The following is a 27,073-nucleotide window of genomic DNA, read 5'->3' as shown; positions in this document are numbered from 1 at the left end:
ATTGCTTAGACCCACACGATAAAGTTAAACGTTGCACTAAAGATTGCATTCATGTTCATTCATGCATTGAATTTCAATTTGATAAGTCATGATTGATCATTAATTTAAGACAACTCCCTCAACTTTTCACATTCCAAGGGACTCGCTTCTCAAACATTGAAAAAAAATGGAAGTGTAATTCCTACCCAGCCTAATTATCATACCCTTTGTTTAAGTGGGCAGTGCTCACTCAATCATAAATAGTTTTCCAACATTTTGGTGTCATATGAAAGTTGACTTTATTAGCTTTCCATGTATATGTGTCTCTTACCCCATTGTTACATTTTTTTTGTTTATATTTGGCGGCCATTTCAAAAGTGTATAGTTTTTTTTTGAGACGCACTATATATGACTGCCGATATTTCCTTCCTCGTTCGCAGCAGAACATTCGGGGAATCCTGCGACAACATGAATTATGGGCTGGAAAATGTTCTCCCAGTGCATTATGGGTATCCAGTTTCATTTGCAGACAATATAGTCAAAGCGCTTTATTTTACTTAAATGGTCAAAGTATTAAAATGCATCCATTTGTTAGCATTGTTTATATCGAACTTGCATAGATTTCTGAAAGACGTCGAAGGTCTAACACAATTTATACAGACCAACTTCCGGAAGTGAGTCTGACAGCAAGGTCATGAGTCAAAAAGCTCGGAGATCCCCATCGCCAAAAGGCTGTACTGAACCAAGCACAATTACCATAACAAATCACACTTCTCTGCACATGAGTGCGCAACATCTATTCTTTCTGCTGATCTCAAGTTCACACCTTTTTAAGTAATTTTCTGCGCAAGTGATATATATCAACCATAAAAGGAGATATGGATGATCAACTTGTGACGAAATGTTTGATTGGATTGATCTCCGTTTCTTTGTTAGGCTGCGTTATAACGGGTAAGTAAAACCCACACATCATACTCTGGTGTACCAGAAGCTAGCTCTCTCTAAACTGGTGAAAGTTCATTGACGTTGTGTGACCTTTGAACCTAATCATGCGACCAAACCTTTACTTTTATGTTCTGTGTAGGTCCATATACTGTACGTTCAAAGCTATGGTGACATCTCAAAAACTTGATCTTTGTTAAGATTTTAATATTGACGACGCAGCCTTCCCCATTGTCGTAATCACGTCGTAATAACGGCGCCTACATTTAGTTCCTCCTCTGCTATGCAGTCTAGACAAAGTAAGTTAACCCTGATGTTAAATTGATTCTAAAAGCAGAAAAAAATATTGGGGAAGGTATGATGAAAAATAACATAAATTTTAGAAAACAAGTTATCGTTATTTTCTTTTACTTTATGACGTCACAGACGACCATGTCATCTATTATTTTATGGGACATAAATTCCCCGAATTGTTTTCTTTTTGGGGGTAAACATATTCAATTCGTGTAGTGCACTTCGCACTCGCACTTCGCGCCTGCATAGCCTATTGGTTGATATACATTTCTTGCTCGATAGGCTGATATGTATATAGCTTTAAATAACAAGTTTTGAAGTCAATATACGAAACATATTTCATCTCGGACATCAAGCTTTTATTTTGTTTGATTTACAAATTGATTTTTTAAGTGCTCTGTAAAATGTCCGTTTATTGGTGTGAATATCATTTGCAGCTTTTTGCGCTGTGCGCTCGCATTCTTTGATTTGCTAAGTAGGCCTACATGTTGTCTTTGTTTACTCCATAATATTCTTTATATATTATTTTTGTAACAAACTACTTAAAATCCCCCTTTTATGCCATTTTTTTTTGTCTCACCTGCGAAGCAGAGTGAGACTATAGGCGCCGCTTTTCCGACGGCGGCGGCGTCAACATCAAATCTTAACCTGAGGTTAAGTTTTTGAAATGACATCATAACTTAGAAAGTATATGGACCTAGTTCATGAAACTTGGCCATAAGGTTAATCAAGTATTACTGAATATCCTATTACAGTTTCATGTCACATGACCAAGGTCAAAGGTCATTTAGGGTCAATGAACTTAGACCATGTTGGAGGAATCAACATCGAAATCTTAACCTGAGGTTAAGTTTTTGAAATGTCATCATAACTTAGAAAATATATGGACCTAGTTCATGAAACTTGGACATAAGGTTAATCAAGTATCACTAAACATCCTGCATGAGTTTCATGTCACATGACCAAGGTCAAAGGTCATTTAGGGTCAATGAACTTTGGCCGAATTGGGGATATCTGTTGAATTCCCATCATAACTTTGAAAGTTTATGGATCTGATTCATGAAACTTGGACATAATAGTAATCAAGCATCACTGAATATTTTGCGCAAGTTTCAGGTCTCATGAGTAAGGTCAAAGGTCATTTAGGGTCAATGAACTTTGGCCGAATCGGGGGTATCTGTTGAATTACCATCATAACTTTAAAAGTTTATTAGTCTAGTTCATTAAACTTGGACATATGAGTAATCAAATATCACTGAACATCCTGTGCGCGTTTCAGGTCACAGGACCAAGGTCAAATGTCAATTAACTTTGGCCGAATTGGGTGTATCTGTTGAATTACCATCAAAACTTTGAAAGTTTATGGATCTGATTCATGAAACTTGTACATAAGAGTAATCAAGTATCACTGAACATCATGTGCTAGTTTCAGGTCACATGATCAAGGTAAAAGGTAATGTAAGGTCAATGAACTTTGGCCATGTTGGGGTTTTTGTTGAATAACCATCATATCTCTGTAAGTTTATTGGTCTCGTTCATAAAAAGTGGACATAAGAGTAACCATGTATCACTGAACATCTTGTGCGAGTTAGAGTAGTATTCAAAGTCAGCACTGCTGCTATATTGAACCGCGTGATGCAGGTGAGACGGCCAGAGGCATTCCACTTGTTTTTTTTTTAAATCGTCTCGCGATTTGCGCTCGCATTAATAGTTAAAAATATATTAACTCATAAGTCCTATTAAAGATTATAAACGTGCTTAAAGTGTCCAGTTTTCAGGCTTCAAATGTCAACAACTATCACTCACTCATTAGGCTTATTCCATTTACATTAATAAATATGACGACAAATTTTAATGAATTCCTGGTAACTAAATTGTCCCCTTTTCAGAAAGGAATATCGACAAGTTTCATATCGCGCTTAGAAAGAGGAATAGAAAGATAGTCATGATTTTCATATGACAAAATATTCTTATGCCTAGACTGTCCAGATCCTTGGTCAAAATAATAATAAAAATATCAGCTCTCGCTTCGCACTCGCATCATTTATTAAGTGCTATCCACATACACTTCACAATTTCCCTACACAGTGCGTTAGATAGTGCATAAATTCACCCTTTTCATACCGATGCTTAAATTCACCCTTTCCATGCCGGAATATCAAATATTTTCCGCTCGCGGTCACCATATTGATTTTCATGAAAAAGAAATGAAATGTATTCAGAATTCCCAGATGCTGTCTAACCCTAAAACGCGCGCACACATGTTTATGAGATACGCAGCTTGATCTTTATTCAAAACGTGCTGAAAAAGCTAAAATCATTCAGTTTGTGCTCGCATTATTAATGTTGGAAAATGCCGAATTACCCATCTTTTTTCATGATTTACAAAAAATGAATAGAGTGTCCCATTTTTAGGCCTGAAATCTCAAATGTTTCCGCTCGCGCTCGCACTCGAATGAATTGTTTAGTTTTATACCTAATATACTGGGTTTTTTTTCAAAAAGTGCTTAGAATGTCAATTTTTAGGTCAGAATGTCAATTTTTAGGTCAGAATGTCAAAAAATATATATAAAAGTTGATATTTGTATTGTCTTATGGCTAACCACAAATCGTCCACAAATCGTCTTCGATCATACGCATCTTGTTCAGGTTCATAAATATTGCCCAGAATATTCAATTTTCAGAACAACGTAATAATAATAATAATAAACAGTTCTTGTATAGCGCATATCACAATTATGAATAATGTCTCTATGCGCTTCCAAAGGACTTGGATATTATTACCCCAGCTGTAGCTTGGCTGCCGTAATTAATATGATTACAGCGCACACGCATTTCAACATACATGAAATTCCAAAAAAAAATCAGATCGCACTTTATAAATAGGGCTATGGGATTATTACATCTTTTGCATGTTGTTTTACAAGAATACAGCTAAGAAGTGACTGTTATGACATCGGCGTTTTGCCCCCCCCCAAAAAAAAAAAGTAAATAAATAAAATAAATAAATAAAAATAAAAAAATCACAACCAAGAAAATGGGGAGAAAAGGAAAGGGATAAGTTTGAAATATAGGCCGATAATTTGTCAAGTATTATGTCAAAACAAACTTTGATTTAGTGATTAAAATGTCCAAAATTTTGCTCGCTCGCTCGCAACTTCTTATCAATTTTACGCGATATGCCGGATCGACCCCCTTCAACATATTTGGCTCATTACGGTACTGAGACAACCCCTTCAAAGAAACAAACAAAATCAACTTTTAGTGGCCGATCGGGGAAAATATGGGTAAAAAAATACAGCCTCCCCCCCCCCCCCCCCCCTCTTGGCCGGAGCTGGATCAGCCTCTGGTAATGGAATAAAGATGAATTGAGTGTGATTTGCCTCTACGTCCTATGCCATTTCGTCAGATAACCGTGTCGTCTAATGCCGTTTGGTTCATACCATTTCGTTCCGATCAATAGTGCGCAACTATTATATTATGACAGCCGATGTTGACTTAATGATTCGTACGTAGAACATCGGGGAATCCCATGACAACATTAATTATGAGCTGGATAACGTACTCCCCAGTGCATTATGGGTATTCAGGTTCATTTGCAGACAATAATAAAATCGCTTTATTTTACTTAAATTGTCAAAGTATTAAAATGCATCCATTTGTTAGCATTGTTTGTATTGAACTTGCATAGAGTTCTGAAAGACGTCGAAGGTCTAACACAATAAATTCAGAACAACTTCCGGAAGTGAGTCTGACAGCAAGGTCATGAGTCAAAAAGCTCGGGGATTCCCCATCGCCAACAGGCTGTACTGAACCAAGCACAATTACCATAACAAATCACACTTCTCTGCACATGAGTGCGCAACATCTATTCTTTCTGCTGATTTCAAGGTCACACCTTTTTAAGTAATTTTCTGCGCAAGTGATATATATCAACCACAAAAGGGGATATGGATGAACAACTTGTGAAGAAATATTTGATTGGAATGATCGCCGTTTCTTTGTTAGGCTCCGTTATAACGGGTAAGTAAAACCCACACATCATACTCTGGTGTACCTGAAGCTAGCTCCCCGGGGGGGGGGGGGGGGCTGCACGCGACCAAATATGTGGTGGGGGTGTGCCGCGGGCGAGACGAAAAACGGGGGCCTTGGAGCGGGCTTATTGTAAAAAGGAGGGTTCTCGGAACGGGCTTCGGAACGACAAATGTTTGTGAAAACGGGGGTCCTTGGAACGGATCGCCAACGTGTGAGTGCGTATGCATCCCTATGGAACGGAACGGTCATACGTGCATGATGCAACTAGCGCGGCCTCCGCCGGGGGAGCTCTGCGGCCGCTTTTCACAAAAATACGACTCATTGAATGCGATCGGAGCGGCGTAACGAAAAATATGCGAAGCTTTGGAGCGGATTTCCCTCTTCTTTTTTCTCGATAAGAAGAAAATGCTATGCCTTGGAGCGGCTTTCTTTGTTCTTTTTCTCAACAAGGCAAAAATGCTATGCCTTGGAACGGAAATTTGAGTGTGAAAATGGGGGTCCCCTCCGCGGCACATACCCACTATGCATTATATACTGAGTGCCCCCCCCCCGGGCTAGCTCTCTCTCAACTGGTGAAAGTTCATTGACGTTGTGTGATCTTCGAACTTAATCATGCGACCAAACCTTAGGCAAGACGATCGGTGATACTTGATAACTTGTATGTTCAAGGTTCATTAACTAGGTCCATATACTTCAGAGATATGGTGACATCTCAAAAAATTAACCTCTGTTAAAATTTCAGTATTGAAATTAAAACAAATAAGTTATCGTAATTTTCTTTTATTTTATGACGTCACAGACGAAAATTTCATCTTGTATATTCTGGGACATATATTCCCCAAATTTTCTTTTTTGTTTAAAGGTAAAAGTGCTTAATAGATTCTTGCAGTGGATACATGTATATCGCTAGTAACATCATTTCACGCTGTCTTTTAAAAGAAAAATTCTTTATCATGTTCCTTATTTCGTGCTACGGGAGAGCTGCTCGCATATGACGTCACAGAGACTATTCAGTACGATTTCAATCGTTGATGGATTTCCATGAGGTTCTCACAAATAAAATAATATGGTTTCATTAAAACAGCTTATCGTCATAATGAACTTCTTCTTTAAAGGACAAGTCCACCCCAACAAAAACTTGATTTGAATAAAAAGAGAAAAATTCAACAGGCATAACACTGAAAATTTCATCAAAATCGGATGTAAAATAAGAAAGTTTTGGCATTTTAAAGTTTCACTTATTTTTAACAAAATAGTTATATGACCGAGCCAGTTACATCCAAATGAGAGAGTTGATGACATCACTCAATCACTATTTCTTTTGTATTTTATTATATGAAATATGAAATGTTGTTTTCTCGTCATTGTCATGTGAAATGAAGTTTCATTCCTCCCTGAACAAGTGGAATTCCATTATTTTAACATTTTGTGCTTCAGGCAAGGAGGTCCCAATCGTCAAATTCGTAAAAATTGAAATATTGTATAATTCAAACAATAAAAAAACAAAAGAAATAGTGAGTTAGTGACATCATCGACTCTCTCATTTGAATGTTACTGGCTCGTTCATATAACTATTTTGTTGAAAATAAGCGAAAGTTTGAAATGTCATAATTTTCTTATTTTACATCCGATTCTGATGAAATTTTCAGCATTGTGCTTGTTTGATTTTTCTCCATTGATTCAAATCAACATTTTTCTGAGGTGGACTTGACCTTTAAGTTACGCTTTCAACTCGGGGTCATTTGCACATAATTATGATTTGATTTCTTTCAGGAAGTGAAACGGTTTTCAAAGTAGTATTGTCGGTTCTCGTTGTGTTCGCTCCATTTGCAGTCGCTTGGTATATGAACAACACAGGTTTGTAGTATATTCTTCTCATTTTCCAATCCACTAGACCTATCAATATATAACGCAGTTGCATTTGTAAAATACATGATTATAAGACGTATTAATAATGACATTGATAGTAATTAGGTTAATAGTAATAAAAAAAATGCTAATAATGATGATAACAATGATGGTGATAATAACCATAATAATCGTCATGCGTACAGTTTTATATCACTTGCTTAATACCAGGGCCCCGTCTTACAAAGAGATACGATTGATCCTATCAGTCAAAACTATATGGAAATCCAACAGTGTCATAACTTTCTACAGGAAATTTGAAAAAAAAAGTCCATTGTAAAGAAAGGAGAACACACCGAATTGTCAAGAGATTGATGAATTTATAAGTATACATCATTTCTAGACATTCTTTTTGAACAAACACGCATTTTATATGTTGATGTTGCTGGCCGTCCATAGTTGCGATTGATAGGATCAATCGCAACTCTTTGTAAGACGGGCCCCTGATGATACAAATCGCAACGACTATTATATTAACAGGATCTGCCGCCTCATCAGCAGCGCTTAGTGCATTTAATTAATCAAACCTGGTAAGTACCTATTCAAAGATCCTGGGTCGATTGCAGCATAATTTGGATAATTTTTTGTTGATAGAAAACACGACATTTTCATTTGATGGATTTGATAGCATTTATTCCATTCATCATAAAAAACAAAAACAAGGCACATACAAAGTTAGTGGGTCCCTCCATTTCCATGTTAATTTAATTTCTATTAAAAAATAGTATACATATTTAAAACCTACAATGTGTTGCCCAAATGGTTTTTTTTTACAACATATGTACTATTATTTTTTTTGCTACGGATACAAATATTTATGTTTATATATGGTATACACTTTGATTTTGTTTGATGGAAGTGAAATAAACATGGAAAGTTATAAATGGTTTATTAAACAAACAGAAACCTGAAACCTCTGATAATAACTTAGTTTTTAGAAATAATGAAATAGAAATCAGAAATGAAAAAGACATTGCACTTGCATTTAATGAATATTTTACCAATGTTGGACATACTATCACAAACAACATTGCAAGAGGTAATATTGATTAAAGTTTTTACCTGAAAAACACCCTGCCTTGTTCTTTATTTCTCAAACCAATTACTGAAAAGGAAATTATTAACATTGCCAATTGTTTACAGAATGGAAAAGCCCCAGGAATTGATGGTGTTGACAATGCTGTTGTAAAAAGGATAATTCATATTTTATGTAAACCATTATGCTTTATTTTCAATTTATGTATTCAAGAAGGTATATTTCCTGATAGTTGTAAAATATCACAAGTTATTCCTGTATATAAATCTGGTCCAAAAAATGTTTTCTCAAATTATAGACCAATTTCTTTATTATCATGTTTCTCCAAAATGCTGGAGAAATGTATTTATACTAGGCTAATTACATATTTTAACAATAATCATATACTTTATCAAAAACAATTTGGATTTAGAGAAAAACATTGTACATCTCATGCTCTGATAGATTCTTTAAATGACATTATAAATGCTTATGAGAATAACAAAATAACGTTTGGAGTGTTCATTGATCTAAAAAAGGCATTTGATTGTATTAACCATGACATATTGCTTAGTAAATTATCTTTTTTATGGAATACGAGGTATTGCCCTTAAATTAATACATAATTATTTAAGTAATAGAAAGCAATGTGTTCTTTATAATTCATGTCATTCTGAGTTCAAGAAAGTATCAATAGGCGTACCGCAGGGTTCAATCCTCGGTCCTCTTCTTTTCCTTATATATGTTAATGATCTTCATCTCTGTTCTAATTTATTAAAATTTGTTCTTTTTGCTGACGATACAAATATATATTTTTTTAGCCACAGTGACATAGGTTATTTACAACAAAATATGAATATTGAACTTAATAAAGTACAGGAATGGTTCTCTGTTAATAACTTAGTTTTGAATATTCAGAAAACAAATTTTATGATCATCAGTAGAAATAATGTAGATAAAAAAATCCGTTAAATTATATATTAATGATACTGAAGTAGAAAGGGTGGAGAGTGTAAAATTTCTTGGAATCCACATTGATGATAATTTGAAATGGAAAAGTCATGTTAACAAGTTAAACTCCCTCATTTCTAGAAATATAGGTGTTTTAAATAGATTACGCGATTTTGTCCCACAAAATATTCTCTTAATGCTTTATAACACTTTAATTTTATCATATCTCAATTATGGAATTATTGTTTGGGGGTCTTCAAATAAATATTTATTAGAAAGAACATTAGTTTTACAAAAAGAGTAATCAGAATGATATCTTATTCTGGTTTCAGAGCTCACACTGCTCCACTCTTTCTTAAGTTTAAAATATTGCCTGTGTATGAATTATATAGTTACAATCTTGGTATCTTTATGTATTTATACTTTAAGAAATTACTACCAATAAATTTTGATCCTTTATTTTGTAAAAATTCTGATATTCACAATTATGATACTAGAAGAAAATCTGATTACCGTGTATCATGTGGGAAATTATCCTTATCCCGAAAGTCAATAATTCATAATGGTCCTTTATTCTGGAACAGTCTCCCTGAAGATGTCAAAAGTTCTCTATCCCTTCATGTATTTAAATATAAACTAAAAACATTTCTTCTGCAAAAACTTTAATTTCGGTTTTTCCTAGACTAAGATACCTCAATTCATTTTTTTTTTTTCCTAGTCTTTCTCTGCAAAATTCAAACTATTATTTACAAAATTGGGATTATGTTATAAGTTTTTAACTTTTTAAATGGTCCCCCACATTTACATTTACTGTTTCTCTTCTTGTCTGATTTAAGTATTGTTCAGATTTTGGTTTATTGTTTTGTGTAGTGTATGTTTTCTTTATGCACTGGAATATATTGTACTGTATTTTGTAATACTATCTTTACTCTGTATTGTTTTTTTTTATGAAGTGTGGAAATAAATGAATCAATGAATCAATCAATGAATAATGACGACACTGTGATTCGAATCCATGACCCTCGGAGAGTCAGAACCATTAGACTACTCCGCGCTCTATGAACGGCACTGGGAATTTCCGTGCTTTGTAAATCTATCAAGATGTCATATCAGGGCAGTGGCGTAATCAGTAATTTCGAGCGGGCTAGATATGGCACAAAAATCGATTATAAAAAGTTGCGAATGAAGCCAGCAAGCAAAAATGTCGACCTTTTATTACAAAATCCAATTTTGTGATAGATTTTTACATAAATTTCAGAAAATGATATCATATTTCACCCTTCTCTTTTCCTTTGTCTTCTTTTTTTCCTTTTTTTTCTTGGTCGTGAATTTTTGTTTTTCCCCTATCTGTACGCCATTGTGTTAAAAAAATAGCATAGAGGCCCAATATTGGCCACCGTGTTACATTTTGATCGGTTGAAAAAAAAAACATTATGAAACTCCCTCTTGAAATTTAGCCTCCATTTTGCTGAATACCACAGGTTTATTCAGCTGGAAAATTAATAATTGTCAGTCCTTTTTCGCCTAATTACCTGACTTTGACTGATTAAAAAACTCATCTTGCACCAAACGTCCTCGTTATGCCTTCGGCAAGAAATTTATCCACATTGTGCTGCACTCTACCCAGGTGAGGTAAATCGGTACCTGGCAGGAATTTATTCCTAGAAATGCGCGTGCGATGTAATTTTAGTAATTACGACTGCCAAGCTACACCTGGGGTAATAATATGCAGGTACTTTGGAAGCGCATAGAGACATTATTCATAAGTGTGATATGCACTATACAAGAACTGTATATCATTATATTATTAGTAGCATTATTATTACTATCATGCCACGCCGTATAGTAGTGAGAGCAGAGCGAGCAATGGGAATAAGCGCAACTGTGTAAATTGCATACAACCTTGTATACACTGAATAATCTGGTTTTTGCTGGGTCCTAAGGGCTCGAATAGATTACAATCAAATGTTTATTAAAAATCTAATAATTATGTTTCATAAGCAATACAATGCATAATATCAGTGACAACTGTTCGAATTTTTTGACATTTTTTTTAAATTCATGTTTTACGCTTGCCAGCTGAAATTCGACGACTCCGTAAAAAGATCCAAGATTACCGACCTGGTAATTGGACTATCAGAGATGCAGGGACTAGCTGCATAAGACCATCCAAGGTTAGACTAGGTGTCTTCGGGGTGCAAGACTCGGGCAAGAGTACTTTTCTCAACTCTATGCACTTTGCCTACAAAGGTTTGAAGACTTCCATAAAAGCATATTGCGTTTCCTCACATTAGCTTAAGATCCACAAACCTTCATGGCATCATCCGTCCCCCCCCCCAAAAAAAAAAAAAAACATTTAAATAAAAAAAACAGGTTGATTCGCAAAATCCCGCCTTACGTTGTGAAATCGACTTTTATATTCTAGCAGAAATGTCTTTTTAATCTTCATTTTATCAATATATTGTGACATTAACCTGATGAAAAGAACACAGTGCCAGACAGTTTGATCACAGTGTCTTCACACAGTAAGAATATTATGCAAACTGTTAAAATGCACAAATTAAACAGTGCGAAGATATTTTCACACTGTGGACACCTCGACAGTGTGACTGTTCACGTGGTCGATTATATGTGAATATGACATTCGCACAGTAGAAATGCTCTAATTGAACAGTGTGAAAGTATTCTTGCATGTTTTTCCACAATGAACACTTTGCCATAAACCGTGGGACACTGTGTTTTCATTAATGTATGCTTGCTCATTTTTTTTTACATATATTTGAATATTTGAATGTGCACATTCTTCTTTTATTTTTTAATGTGAAGCAACATGAATTAAGGACGTGCCACAATTAAAATTAAATTCATGTCGTTGTCACAAACTTTTGCACAAAAGTACCTCAGCGCCTAAATATTCCAAAAATATGCAAAATATAACATGGGCTCTCTGCTTGACTTTTTGCTTTCGAACTTCTTCGGATATTCTCATTCACAAGGTTGGACAATTTAAAACCTCACAGGATCACTATGCTGGGTGTAAACATGATTATATTACTCATTCAAAATCTATGTACATTTCATCAAATTTCACAGTATAATTCGAAATTGCATGTATGTATAAGATAGATAATCCATTCATATTGCTATCCGATTGCCCCTTTAAGGCTGGCAACACCTTCAGATCTTTAAATTGTTGCAAAAAGAACAACTTTTCCCAAAAATTCGAAATTTCTGTTACAAATTTGCGAAGTAAAACAAATGCTGCACTTTTCTCAAAACCCATGTAATTTTCACCAAAATTTGCAAAGATGTATAGGAAACTATACTAAAGAGGTATAGACATCATATGGGTTTATGTGCTTGTTTCTAAATTATCAACACTTTTGTTGGAGAAAATTAGCTTTTTAAAACGTCAAACTCGTCCAAAAGGTCTTGTATCCATGTGAGGAAGTATCTCAATCTGCTATTCCGTTTATTCAAACTCGGCGTCATATTCGTCATAATCGTAGAGGTATTAAAAAACGGTTCCATGGATAATTCAGCTAGCTAGCTTCAAATAACACCTCTAATATTTCATTAGAAGGAAGATCAAGGGGAAAAATCCACTTATACCTATTTCATGTAATTGTCACATGATCTACATTCTAACTGCAGATTCGATGTGTTATTTTATAACAAATAATGATAGAGTGCTTTGGAACTTTTCCTCACATAGTTACAAAGCCTTTGGCCCTCTCTTTTTTGGTGTCTTAAATACCACACTTTCCCCAACAAAAGTGTCATTCCAAAAAGCAAGTACATATTTTAATGTTTACCCCGCTTAAGAACACAAGCTTGCAAATTTTGCTGAAAATGATGTGGATTTAAAAAATTGCGACATTTATTGTACTTCTCAGAATTTTAATAGAAATGTAATTTTTTTAGATTATGATTTTGTCATCTCCCACCACATGTGAAGAAAAATACAGGTGCTGCTAGCCTTAACCCTATCTAGGCCGGGGGGGGGGGGCCTCCGAGGCCCCCCTCAACGTATCGCGCGATATTTTCGCCGTGCGATTTTTTTTTACCACGCCGCTCGCTGACTTTGTACTTTCAAGTCTTGCACAACTTTTGAGACCAATTTTGCGTCACCTGGGTACGTGGTTCTGAAATTACGCAACATTATGTAAGTGCATGTCAGACCGAAAACTGCTCAAAAACGTGATTTTGTGTACAAAATCAATGCAAATTGTGTTTTCAACCAAAATTCATAAATGTATGATTATTTTTAGTTTTGCTAGTCTAAATGTATTCATTTTATGCTTTTTATGATCACAGAAGAGTCCCCAACAAATTTCATTGAAAAAACAATGAAAAACAAAAGGTCAAAAAAACAAAGAAATACATAAGAAATTGCAAAAAACAATATAATACATATGAAAATGATTTGATATCACAATTCTTTTCATGTACACTTGCTAAGGACACCACAAAGAGTTTCTATACCAAAAATTAGTACATTTGGAGCTCTATTTAGGGAGTTAGAGGAAAAAGTATGATTTCGCATACTAATTACGCATAAATTAGCATAATCACTTAATAGCGATTCGCATGAAATAAATTACTATACAATCTTGTAGATTATGTCCCAGGCAACTCGCGTGCCAAATTTCGGTGCGATCGCGCGGTCGACGGCCGAGATCTTAGGGGGGGGGCCTGGGAGGCCCCCCCCCCCCCGGCCATAGGAACTCCCAAAATACCCCGGCCTAGATAGGGTTAAAAAACAAATAGCTATACGAAAGACTTTTTCATCTACCGCATACAATTCTGTACTATACTGTAAAATCTAATAAAATTTAAGTTGATTTTTCTTAAACAGGTTCAACGTACTCAGATGTGTCAAGGTCTCGACCCAAAGAACTTCTAATTGGTTAATTTCAAAGCTCAAAGACACTTTTACTCGAGGGCGTAGGACACTGCGTTTATGCGACCTCAAGCCAGAATTATGATTTGAATCATGAGTCAAAACACAAACATGAATCACAATACCACAAAATCAGCGTTTAGACGACCTTCGTTCTAATTGATGTTTCTCCTAGGATTCTGGCCCATCAAGTGAGCACCACAGTGCGCAGTTTGCACGTGTTTTGGATCTCGAGAAATCAATATTTTGCTTCCAGAGTTCAGTCATACCTCATTTTGTTTATACTTCTATTCGTCCTATCGGTTTTTCGAAAATGGTGTTCGGAAGTAAATTACAGCGTAGATCCAATTTATTACTAGATTGACAATGTCACTCAACAACAACTGAGATCATTGTCTGTCCAGTTAGTTCATTTACTAGAACTTGAAGTTGAAGATATGATAACAAATGAAAAGCAGTGGACGATGCGATGACCAAAACAGAACTCGAACATGTACATGTATTGCTCCTATGTACATACACTGAGCATAGTGGGGGCCTTGAGCTTGGCAAGAGTCAAACCGAAAATAGCTCAACACAGTGACGTCATATAATCGTGATTCAAGTGACGATTGACCTGTTTCGTTCGTGATTCTACAGAAACGTCTCTCCCTTTTTCCGTGTTTCAATTTCATGATTTGAGAGAAGTTTATTTTCACTTTTTGACTAAACGCAATCGTGATTTTTCAGAATCATGATTTGAATCAGGATTCTATGGTAAAAATAAGTGGCCCATGAACGCACCTTTAGTCCCTCCGTAACAAAATATCCAGCAACGCAAGCTGTATGATGTACTTTCGCAACCGCAACGGGAGATATTAGATCCGCTGTTAGTATGCAAAATTCTAGTTGCTACTGGGGGTACAAAGATATCTCCGATTTGGGAGGAGTTTTTAGAGCTATGTTGGAGTCGTCGTAGAGCTTTAAAACGCCTTCGTTATATTGAAGCAACAGTCAAGCAACGCGCATCTAGACAGATTATTACATTACTGCACTCCGTAAGGGAACCTTTGCCCAATAATAAATTCTTGATTTCCATCAAAATAATGGTCTATATGGATTCAATTTTCAAAAATACATCCAGGTATCAATTTCTTACTATGTATCCTACAAGAACGAATTCATGGTGAAAGTACGATTTTTTTTTCCAAACTTACGAAATGGTGTCGCCTGCACCTTGTGGTGATCGAAACATCTGCTACACTACCATAAATGTCATGAATGTAGTATTCACAAGAATTTTGCACGCGATCTAATATTGTGTTGCTATTGATGCGAGAACTTGCAAATAGCAAAAAAATCAAGCGAATGTTTGCATATTTAGAGTAAAGTAATAGTACTAAATTAACAAGGTGCAAATTTGTTCGCTTCATTATAAAGGTGCATGGGAGCAAGTCTACATCGAGAGCAATACGGTATGGCCAGGAGGCGAGACTATGTTTCGAGATCCGGCTATACTAACCGATCAAGTAATAACTTTCGATACACGTGGGCTATCTGATCTGAGTACTTTCAGAGTTTCTGATGTCATGGATGAAATCAGTTGAGTATTATGCATCTTTTACATGTCTTCTGCTTATATTGATAGTGTTTACCCCACCGGCGGATTTAATCCATCCCCCTTCGATTTGGGGGAGACTCGAATTGAAAATTGTCATTTTTGGGGAAGGTTGTGGTATAAAGAATCAGTATTACAATGTTTGCATTTGCAATGTGACCTATATGTAGCTGCCATCTTTTAAGTTACAAAATGGCCGACGAGAATCAGAGTTTTTCGATCATATATCTGTGTCTAAGTAACCTTGAATAATACTTTTCGCAATAAGCCAATATTTCTGACATTAAGGACTATATTGACAAAAAATAATAAACTTTATTTCAGAAATAAAATCCTTGTGATGATTTTTTTTTTTTGGGGGGGCTTTTTTGTCTCGAGTAAACGAAGTTCGGTTGAGACCTGTAAGTAATCACGCTTCCTGTTGATCAGTTAGTCCGTTAGACTGTTCGAAAATTTTAAAGTTTTTGTTTAACTTTCTCTCATACTTGGCGCATTTGATCCGTGGGTAATACTACATGAATGTCTGCGAGGATGATAAGGTCAAAGGTCATATCTGGGTCAAAAGGTAAAATGATAATGTTAAAGTTTTTGTGCACCTTCCTCTAATTTTTTTCTGCATAAACTATGCCCACACTTGATTTATATGATCCTAAGGTAATACCACATGTGTGTCTATGAGGATGATGCGGTCATCTAGGAGTCAAAAGGTCAAGTGTTTGTTCAAATTACTCTCATTTATTTCTGCATCATCCTTGGCTTATGTCACTTGTGGGATGATGAGGGTGATGGGGTCAAAGTCCATAAAGGGGTCAAAAGGTAAAATGGTGTTAAAGTTTCATTTCCGCATGAAATATGTTGACACTGGATTCATATGATGCTTGGGTAATTCCACGTCGTATATGTCGTGTATGCCGTTTCTTATCATTTGGGATGTGTTTCAGGTACAATGATCAAGGTCAGAGGTCATCATGGGTCAATGAACTTTGACCACATTGGGGTATCGATTAGAAGATTATGGTTTTGACAAAGCCATCTTAACTAAAAAGTGTATAGCAGTTATAAGGTTTCACTGAGTATCTTGCATGAGTTTCATGTCATATGCTCAAGGTCAAAAATCATATGGGGTCAATGAACTTTCATCATGTGGTTTTAATACTTTACCAAGGGTAATATTTGAATTTTCAAGATAATTTTGCAAATTCAAGTCCCTATTATCTTATTTTTTATTAAATAATGTTCATGAAGTGGTTTAGAATCCAATATTTTGTCGAAAACCATGTACTTGGCTGCCATTTTGTAATATGCAAGAGGGTGGCCGTATAGTTCTCGGTACAAATGGAAACATTGTTATCCTGATCATTAATTATATTAATTACCTTTCCAAAATATATCGTTTCTAATTTCTTCAAAATATGAACAAAGTCAACCCGACTATAAGTTATTGTTAGTTTGTTTGATAGTTTGTGAAGCAACAAAACAACTGTAATAACCGGTAATAACAATTTTATTTTGTTTACTCGAACACTTCCCATTAGCTGGAAAGCGAGGAATCAACCCTCATTGTCAGAATACTGGAGAGAGGATCGACTGTCCTATCTTTATCCTGAAATACAAGTACGTAATTATGGACATGGGTGTGTGGGATGTCTTTTCATTCTGTTTTTTATTTATGTGCGTGTGGGTGCACATGTGCAGATGCGTGCTTTCGTTTATGATTGTGGGTGTATTCGTGTGAGTGTCTGTTTGTGTGAGGGTGAGTAATGTGGATGGGTGAAGACCTACATTGATTGTAGGGCGTGTGTGGGTGGGTGTGTGTGGAAATTACATGTAGGCCTATATAAGAAAGAGAGAAATGAAATGACATTAATGGCACTCCGGTCGCTCATTCCGCCGAAATACATTGACAGCGTTTCCACAGGAGTTTTGGAATTCTGTTTTCAGAAAGTTAATGTGTTGCTCTGTTTATTTGTTTACACGTGATCGGCTATTGGTTCAAAATCAAAAGCCGTTGCAAAATCGGCTTTTGGTTTATCTTGCATCTTGCGTTTACACGCTGTCACAGCTCGCGGTGCAGAAAAATCGGCTCGCGTGGCAAAAAAAAATTGATGATCTGCGCACCAATAATATACGTCAAAATAAAGACAACGCTGGATCCTTGTAAGTCATAATAGTACAGTGAATAAAATACGCCCCAATTGCCGATGCAGAATCGGCTTTCTGTTTACACGTAGAAAAAATGCTGATTCTGCATCGGCTCGCAGTTCTGAACCTACTACTTTGGTGGTGCAAAATTGCAGATTCTGCACCGACAGCCGATGCCAGTTGAATCGGCTTTTTTCTTGCAGCGTGTAAACACGGTAGTTTTTCCAGCCTAACGCACCCCATTTAATTTAGTTTTGTTTCTATTTGAAATGACGGGCCTGAAAAAATCTCCCTTTTTTATGTCGCAACCAGGCTAAACAACGTGGAGTGATTTGAACACATTACACTACTCAAAAAAAGTTAAGGACCACTTTTTAAAACGTATATAATTTTTTTATACAAGGTGTTTTATTTCTGGAAATACCTCAGTACAACTGTCCTGAATGTCCTTAGACACGCTGTAATCAATTTCACGCATGGGTGGTTTCAGTTGTTGCACACTGTCGCTCTCATCACTGCACATCCTGAAAAGTGGGTTCACAGGGGTATCAACTATCGACATGAAGAGGAAAAATGAATGTCTGAGTGTCTTTCAGGCAGCCTAGTATCGCGTATGACCTCCTCCTGCTGCAATAACGGCTTCACAGCGCTGTCTCATGGAGCTAATGAGGTGATTAATGTCTCTGACGACCAGTGCATCCCATGCAGCCTCCAGAGCCACACCCAGCTGCTGCAGTCCAAGTGGATGGTCTTCGAGCTGCTGGATACTTCTCCCCATCATCTCCATCATGTCCCAGACGTGCTCTGTCGGGTTCAAGTCCGGGAACCTCGCTGGCCATTCCATACGCTCAATTCCATGGCCCTCAAGGAACTCGGTCACCACCCTAGCTCGGTGGGGACGGGCATTGGTTTCAGTTGTTGCATGATGTCTCTCACATCATTGCATATCCTGAAAAGCGGGCCCATTGTGAAGTGGTACAAAAGTGGATTCAAAAGCATTTTCTGTCTTTAGTCTTTACAATCAACAAATTGCTGACAACAGTAATGCCAGGATACAGGTGTCCTGAATATCCTCAAACACAATGAAATCAATTTCAAACATGCAGTTCTTTCACGATGTTTCTCACATCATTGCAGTGGGCCCGTATAAAAGTGGCTTCCAAAGCAATTACTGTCTTTAGAATCAACAAATTGCCTACAACAGCAATGACAAGACACCACCTAAGTGAAACAGATGTAGCCAGAGCCCTAGGGATGCTCGAAGCTGGCCTCAGTCAGCGAAGAGTAGCCAGAGTGATGGGCGTGTCACGCAGTGTCATTAGCAGAGCAAGTGAAAGACACCGAGAGACAGGGCTATACTCTGAGAGACCCCGTAGTGGCCGACCAGTTTCAACAACCCCTAGAGATGATCGCTACTTGACGAATCTCAGTCTCCGCAACCGGTTTCACAGTGCACGCCGCCTCAATAATGACTTCACTGCAGCAACTGGAGTGATTGTTTACACTCAAACAATCCGTAACCGACTTCACAGAGCAAATTTGAATGCCAGACGGCCAGCTCAGTGTGTCCTACTCACCCCTGCTCACAGAAGAATTCATCTCAACTGGGCTCGGCAGCATGTCAGATGGACCAGACAGCAATGGCGTAGAGTTCTGTTCACAGATGAGAGCAGATTTTCCCTTGACCACAACAATGGACGTTTGAGAGTCTGGAGGCGACCAGGAGAGAGATTTGCTGACCCCTGTATTGCAGAACATGACCGTTATGGGGGAGGCATCACCTATGACAACCGTACTCGTCTCTACGTGGTCCCAGGGAGAGCAATGAGGTACAGGGATGAAGTCCTCGAACCTATTGTGGTGCCATTTGCTGAAAATGTGGGTGAAAACTTCATTTTGATGGATGACAATGCCCGTCCCCACCGAGCTAGGGTGGTGACCGAGTTCCTTGAGGGCCATGGAATTGAGCGTATGGAATGGCCAGCAAGGTTCCCAGACTTGAACCCGACAGAGCACGTCTGGGACATGATGGGGATGATGGGGAGAAGTATCCAGCAGCTCGAAGCCCATCCACTTGGACTGCAGCAGCTGGGTGTGGCTCTGGAGGCTGCATGGGATGCACTGGTCGTCAGAGACATTAATCACCTCATTAGCTCCATGAGACAGCGCTGTGAAGCCGTTATTGCTGCAGGAGGAGGTCATACGCGATACTAGGCTGCCTGAAAGACACTCAGACATTCGTTTTTTCCTCTTCATGTCGATAGTTGATACCCCTGTGAAACCACTTTTCAGGATGTGCAGTGATGAGAGCGACAGTGTGCAACAACTGAAACCACCCATGCGTGAAATTGATTACAGTGTGTTTAAGGACATTCAGGACAGTTGTACTGAGGTATTTCCAGAAATAAAACACCTTGTATAAAAAAATATATACGTTTTAAAAAGTGGTCCTTAACTTTTTTTGAGTAGTGTATATCATCATCAAATGCACTCTACCGACCAGTTTCATAAATGAATTTTATGAGATGGGTTGTATGAGAGAAGGTTTCAGATTGGTTAATTGCACTCTTTTGCAATTACGTAATCCGGTGTATGGCCACGATCGTGGCATATAACAGCAATTTCTGCACGGTAGCTTGACTGTGTACAAGTTTTAATAGAATGATGTATTTTTTCATTACATTAACTAAATGAATATTGCTTTTTGTGTTGTATTACAACTTCGTTTTTTTTTACTGAGCGTAATGAATCGAATCGAATTGTAATGCCTTGTGACAGTACATTTTTTAGTTCAGTAAGTTAAGATATATTTTTAATATATATACAATTTCAAGACAGAAGTGTTCCCCTCTTTTGAAAAGCTGCAAAACGAGCAGAAATAGTCATGAAGGGTCAATACAGAAATCGATTCTTTTGTCTGAGATGTCAATACAGATGAAAATCCATTCAAATCAAGCCCCTGCTTCTCTGCCCACCCATGACAGAAGGAAGTATGGGACATTACAGTGATTTCATTTTATGAAGCAAAACGTGTTTTTTCAACAGCCCAAAGAAGTGTTTGAATTTGATCCAAAGCTGTTGTACCAGTTTTGTAGTCAGTCCGGTGTACTATTTGACCACTTATGAATTTTGTGGGTGCCCGGCATATTTTACGAAAACATGTCCCATACTTCCTTTTGTACTGGGTTTCCTGAAGTTACTCCCAGTCTTTAACCATGACAAAAGGAAGCAAATATTCAAAATGGGTCTCCTTTTTGTGGGAAAATGCTCAAACAGCAATATTTCTTAACCCCAAAACAAAAGACAACATTTTTAACATGTTTTTAAAATATCAATGGTAACTGTTGGCTACCCTCAATCATAAATATGTAAATATGTATTTTGTTCATGGACACATGTATATATCGTGTATTTGGTCTGCTGTATTTCTCACTATTTTTCAAGCAGAGAACTACAACAGTGTAATTATTGAAAACTCTTGATATAGAAATAGGGGGTTGGTAGTTTAATAATTGCCATGGAAACGAGAGACCAATTTCCAAATCGTATGATGAAGTCGATTGGTACTGCATAGTGCAAGTACCACATAGAACCGTCTTCATAAAATCCAGTATGATAGAGATTTTAAAATTATTTATATATTAATTGTATCAACCTATTATAATTAATATGCACTGCATACAAGTCATGGTTCAGGAAAAAGCTAAATAATCAAGCAATGCATAAAGTAGCATTGAACTCAAGCTCTGCTTCCATCTGTCATGTGTTTTTCTTTGCAAACAAGACAGCTGAGCTCTTCATTACAAGTATGTAAAGATGGTATTGTGTCTGTGCATTCAGGCTTCCTACTCTTGTTTGTTCAGGGGATAAGCTGAGATTGTAAGCCACCTTTAACTCGCTCTTGTCCCATACTCCCTTCTGTGGTGGGTTTAACTCTGAAAACCCAAGATACTTCCTTTTTAATATCTTAATTACTCATTAATTATGGTATTAAGGGGGATGCAATATGGTGTAGGTTGTGTAACATGACTATTAAAACAGTTTGGGATGAAAAAGTGAATTTTGAAAAAATTGTCCCATACTCCCTTTTGTCATGGGCGGGCGGTTCTGTAGAGATAGTTTTGTGAGATAACATGGTTTGAGGCGTGGTTTGAAATACCCATGCATGCTTGTTTGTTTGGTTATTTTTGTGTTTGCTTGTGCAGAGGTGTGATTGATTCATGTTAATGTTGATGTTAAGATGCATGAGAATAATAAGAAAAAACGCTGAGAAACTCACTCATCACCACTGAAAAAAGAACGGTGACATTCAATATTGTGTCATTTTGTAAATTTTGGATTTTGACCTCGCCCAACATTTCAAGGCACCGCACCTCCATGTGAACGATAATCACATCATGTAGGGTATCGTTTTAAAGGAAATCAAATGATCTGTTCATTGATATTAGTTACACATTGATATTTACTCAAACTGATGTGAAACTCACTCATCACCACGGAAAAAACAGTGATTTTCAAAAATGTGTCATTCTGCAAATTTAAAATTAAAATTAATTACACATTGGTATTTACTATAGTCTAGGAGAGATTATCGATCAAAGTCAGATTTTCAAACTTGTTTTTTAGGAGTTTACAATACCATTCGTATACATGAATTTCAAATTTCTCTTGTGCGTTTATTTCAACTATGCCTGCGGCCTCGATGAAATATAAAAACACGCAAGAAATTTTAAATGTATGCACTCATGGTATTTTGAACTACTTAGCATGCATTACATGTATATATTTTTTGTGATAATGAACAGTTTTTAATTCTAAGATTTAGGTGCGATGTAGGGACTTACGTTACTCACCTGATTAGGAAGCTTTCGCAACCACTAGGCATTCCACTTCCGTGAACACAGAGAATGTATTGTCAAGTGCCTTTCATAACATTGAAATCTTTGTCGATGGTTGATGAATTGAAACAGCAATTTCTTCCTGGACTGGAGGCAAACAACATATTTGCAATTTTTCAGCTCCGAAACGCCAAACAAAGCTTTTGTTCCTATTCATCAATTTTCGACAAAGACATTCCAGTTGTTCATTGTGATTTGACTTGCATTTTCAATACATATGCTGTGTCTTTAGATTCGTCCTGCGTCGTGTGCAAATACTTTCTATATGCACATGCGCTTGGGGCAGGCTCCTGGTTTTCCCGAATAGTAAATCGCATCGAGTGCGCTGTGTCACCACAAAAATTATCACCATCATTTTATTTGTATTTTGTTTCCTAGCTCTGTTACTGGAATAGAACATTGTGGTAACTTCCTATCGTCACTTGTACCAAGAATCAGGCAAGAGTTCGGTAAGTTCTCTTATCTAAAAAAAGGGTATTAACATTACTTTGTTTTCTATTTTTAACACGTAAAATATAGTGCAGTAGGTTTCACGACGCACCTTGTCTTTTTCTTGGGCAAATATTAGTCCTGAAAAGAACCAACCAAACTCGACGTTTCGACACGTGTGTTCTTGTCGTCTTCAGGTTAATCAGTAAAGTTTGTAAAAGGAGGTATTGTATACTCTGTCAAGTTGCCGTGCATGTCAAAACGTGAAGATTGAGTCGTCCTTTTCAGGGCCAACATTTGCCCAATAGATATACCTTTTTTACACAGGATTTTCTAAGCCTTGGACCGTCGCGAACCCCAAACTATCCTTAACCCCGTTATTTTTTTCTTTTTTTTTTTGCTTTTTACACATGCCAAATTGTTTTTGCTAACCCCGGATAAGGATGCTTGCTTTTCACACACGAAACTCGCTAGCCCCGGATTAGTGGTAGTTCATTAATATTCACGAGCGTCGATGAGGAAAGTATTAAAACACGAATTCCAACTCGCTGACTTATAGCGCACTTTTTCTCATTGCCGTGTTTGCTGTTCATGAATATTCATTATGCTTACCTCTGATTAGACAACAGAGCCGGCTCTGTTGCGGGGCATGATTGGGAGCGCTTGGTCCACTTCCGTTTTACACTAGCGATCTTAACCCCGTAACATTGCTCTTAGCACCGCAATTGCTGGGATAACCCTGCCCTTATGCAGGGCCAAATAATCCCGTACTAAAGGTGGGGTTAGCCCAATTTGCGCAAATGCTGTGTAAAAAGAATGTGGGCTAAGCTTAACCCCGTATAGGTGGGGATAAGTGGCAAGTTAGCCCCACCTATAGTACGGGGTTAAGGAAATTTAAGCATGTATAAAAAGGGTAAAAGATACATGTGTCATAAAACCTACACTAGTCTTTTTCGCCATGAAAACCTTCAGAAGTTGCGTAAAATATAATACTACACCGACACCGACTGTTTCTGCTACAGTCATGCCTGTACGTCTCATATACCATATAGACTATTACTCGAACTACTACAGTAACCACTGATTTCATTAGAAAGTCTGTAAAACTAGGGTTAATTGTCAGTATATCATTGAGGTTCTAGATTTGGTACAGTTACATAAACCGAATTTTGTTAAATTTTGAAATCTGCGCTGAAAAATGTTCACACTAAAGATCACCAACATACATGTAGATAAGCACACGTGGGATAATGTATTACTATTGCTTTGAATGTCGGCCCGACGCTTGACCGGAATCCTGTGCTTATTTGCTAATTTCTCAGAAATTACACAATTTCTTACAGAATACTTTGGCACATATTTTTACAAACAGACACTTCGGTGGACATTTCATTGGATTCTTGATATCGTTACCACAACTGGCATTTACCTTTCAAATAAATCCAGATCGGCTGTGAATACTGACCAGCCGAATATTAGATTTAGCTTCAAACTTGTAGATTTGAATATAAATCTAAAACATTTGAATTTAAATCTTTTGAGATTTGAAAGTTAATCCTAAAGATTTAGAATGAATACGAAACTCTGCTGGTCACTAAACACAGTCGATCTGAAATTATTTAAATCATGATTGGAATTAAGAGTGTACTAAATGCTATTTATATATCACCATTATCTTTTTTTTACAATCCTCCCCACCCTCACCACTTTCGCTATCATCATCACCGAATTCAATAACACTTTCATTATCATCATCACGATCATCATCGTTATCATCATCACCACTAATATTATCTTCATCAAAACTGTCATCAACACCACTTATTACCGTCATCTTCATCACCACCATTGTCATCATCATCATCATCCTGCAGGCTCGTATCCGATTATGGTTGTGACCTTCGCTAACAGCATTTTGAACCAGTATGAGATCGTTGACGACATCACCAGAGCTGGTATGGAGAAGAACAGTCTATTCTTCATTGAGAACTACACAGCTTCGAACCACGAGATGGGTTCTAAGAAACACATTGCTCTTCTCAAGATCCTGGAAGCCTGCATCAAGCGAGCCGATGATACCATCACCTTCCGCTGGCGAAAAGAGAAGGAACCCGTAGTCAAGCCCGAGGGTCACAAATGTAAGATAATGTAAATAGTTCCTACACATGCCACATCACGTCGGGGTGGATGAATTTGTATACTAGTCAGTACATTGTGTACTTATTAAGGTTACGTACAAGCACGTAGGTTACGCTTAGTTTTGTCTTGATATACTTTGATGTTATTTGCAAATTCTGGCAGTTTGTACAATCCATTCATTTACCATGGCATTTCATATTTCGATATTATGGAAGCTCAAACGTGCCACCCAAGATGTTCAGATAATCACCTTGTCGTGTTTACAAATTTTGGGAAAGATGATTAGATAAAAAGATCTTAGGCCTGTTGCATAAATCTTTTTACCTGAGAAAACTTTGGTAAAAACTGACAACTAAGGTTAGTCTGATTTCTGACATTAACTTTAACACTGGGCAAAAACTCCAATGAAAACAACCTGAGTTTTCTCAGGTAATTTTTTTTTGTATGCAACGGGCCCATCGTGTGTACATCGCGTTCGAGAGATGATGAGGTGAAAAGATCTTGTATCTCATCATATCTATACCCGTAGGAGAAACAGGGTTGGCGATTTTTTTTATTTAAAAAAAAAAAAATCGGATTTTTTTTATTATTTTTATTTTTTAAAAGTTCCTTCAAAAAAAAAGGGTAATTATCCCCCCCTTACTCTTACAATGACATCAATATTGATATTATACATTTCACCCATAATATTGTTCTTAACCACATATTTTGTAATTAAAATCCAGTAAAAATGGACAATTAGAAATAAATTTGAGGAATCATGTATCTGAACTTAATTCTATCATACATAGGCCTATGAAGGAATATTCCATAGGGAATTCCCAGTGAGTAGAGAAAATTCCCCTCTGGGATTTTTCATTCAAACATTTAAAAAATCCAAGAGAAAAAATCCCTTATCGAAACTGCCAACAAACCCTTTGCAAATTACTCGTATTCATGTATATTGTAAGAGAAATAATTCAAATCAATGATTTTTTTTTTCAATTAGTCACAGCTTTACAATAGTCAAAGAGAGACTACAACTGTATATGTTTAGGATCTTTTTAGTTTGATAAAAAGCTCTTCTCTTGCTACAGATATAGATGCAAAACTCTCAGTTTTGGAGAACAATATAGGAGATAGCTTAGTCAAAGGGTGACTATACTACATTATGTTACTGTGATTTTTTACATTAATCTACAATTTTTATTTCCATATTCTCTACAAAAAAATCATCCATGCTTCATCCATGAAGTATGAAAAAAAATCTTCCTACTTTTAACTTAAAGGATAAAAACTGCAAAACTGCTTAAATTACAATATATGTATTACAAAAAGAAGTATTTTATTTTAAATGAGACACAGCTTGTAACGATTGTAACTGAAGTACCTGCATCTTAACATTTTAATGCAGTGTTAAATGTTTATTCTGAGTTTTGCAAATTGTTGTTATAGAGCTCTTTCCATTATTACATGCAGATACAAAACTTATTTGTAGCACTGAATATAAAATGGGCTGCAGTGACTTAAAAGGTTTAAAAGAGAAAGCTTTTCTCAACAGTCAAATTATGACTGTACTAGATTATGTTAATGTGATTTTTATAATTATGTTATTTAAAACATCAAATGTATGATAAATGTAACAATACGAAATAAGAGGCATGTTAAATATGTTGATTACATGCATGTATCATTTTTGATTACATGACAGAAGTAGTTATGTGTAGGCAAAGGATCAAAACTGGAAAACTGCCAACACAATAAATTGGGTCTTGTAGTTTACATAATGATTTACATAATATTTGTGAAATTTGCTTTTAGGTAAATATTACATAAAAGTTATGAAGTTCCTATTTAACATC

The 27,073-nt window shown here is 36.6% G+C and overlaps 1 protein-coding gene across 3 annotated transcripts; it reads left to right on the top strand.

Annotated features, from left to right (window-relative positions):
* The first annotated feature begins 739 nt into the window (after positions 1–739).
* LOC121419784 lies at positions 740–25,839 on the top strand. 3 transcript variants are annotated; one of them, XM_041614235.1, is made up of 7 exons: positions 740–930; positions 7,024–7,107; positions 11,204–11,374; positions 15,447–15,608; positions 17,160–17,238; positions 23,043–23,113; positions 24,968–25,839. In XM_041614235.1, exons 1-7 carry the CDS (start codon positions 858–860, stop codon positions 25,243–25,245), a joined length of 918 nt encoding a protein of 305 aa, XP_041470169.1. In that variant the 5' UTR covers positions 740–857; the 3' UTR covers positions 25,246–25,839. The 3 variants fall into 3 exon arrangements, with proteins under 3 accessions (XP_041470169.1, XP_041470168.1, XP_041470170.1); XM_041614234.1 differs by lacking the exon at positions 740–930 and adding an exon at positions 5,014–5,238; XM_041614236.1 differs by lacking the exons at positions 740–930; positions 11,204–11,374 and adding an exon at positions 5,014–5,238.
* The last annotated feature ends 1,234 nt before the right edge of the window (positions 25,840–27,073 follow it).

The sequence above is a fragment of the Lytechinus variegatus genome, chromosome 8 (genome assembly GCF_018143015.1).
Source record: "Lytechinus variegatus isolate NC3 chromosome 8, Lvar_3.0, whole genome shotgun sequence".
NCBI classification, from domain to species: Eukaryota; Metazoa; Echinodermata; class Echinoidea; order Temnopleuroida; family Toxopneustidae; genus Lytechinus; species Lytechinus variegatus.
Note: the sequence above shows the minus strand (reverse complement) of the source record. Positions and strands in the feature narration are given on the sequence as shown.

What these genes read in the sequence shown, in the direction of transcription:
- LOC121419784 (XM_041614235.1), top strand. Translation starts at nt 858, where the DNA reads ATGGATGATCAACTTGTGACGAAATGTTTGATTGGATTGATCTCCGTT. An exon ending in TTGGTATATGAACAACACAG is followed by an intron (nt 7,108 to 11,203) that starts GTTTGTAGTATA and finishes TACGCTTGCCAG; the next exon opens with CTGAAATTCGACGACTCCGT. An exon ending in TATGCACTTTGCCTACAAAG is followed by an intron (nt 11,375 to 15,446) that starts GTTTGAAGACTT and finishes TTCATTATAAAG; the next exon opens with GTGCATGGGAGCAAGTCTAC.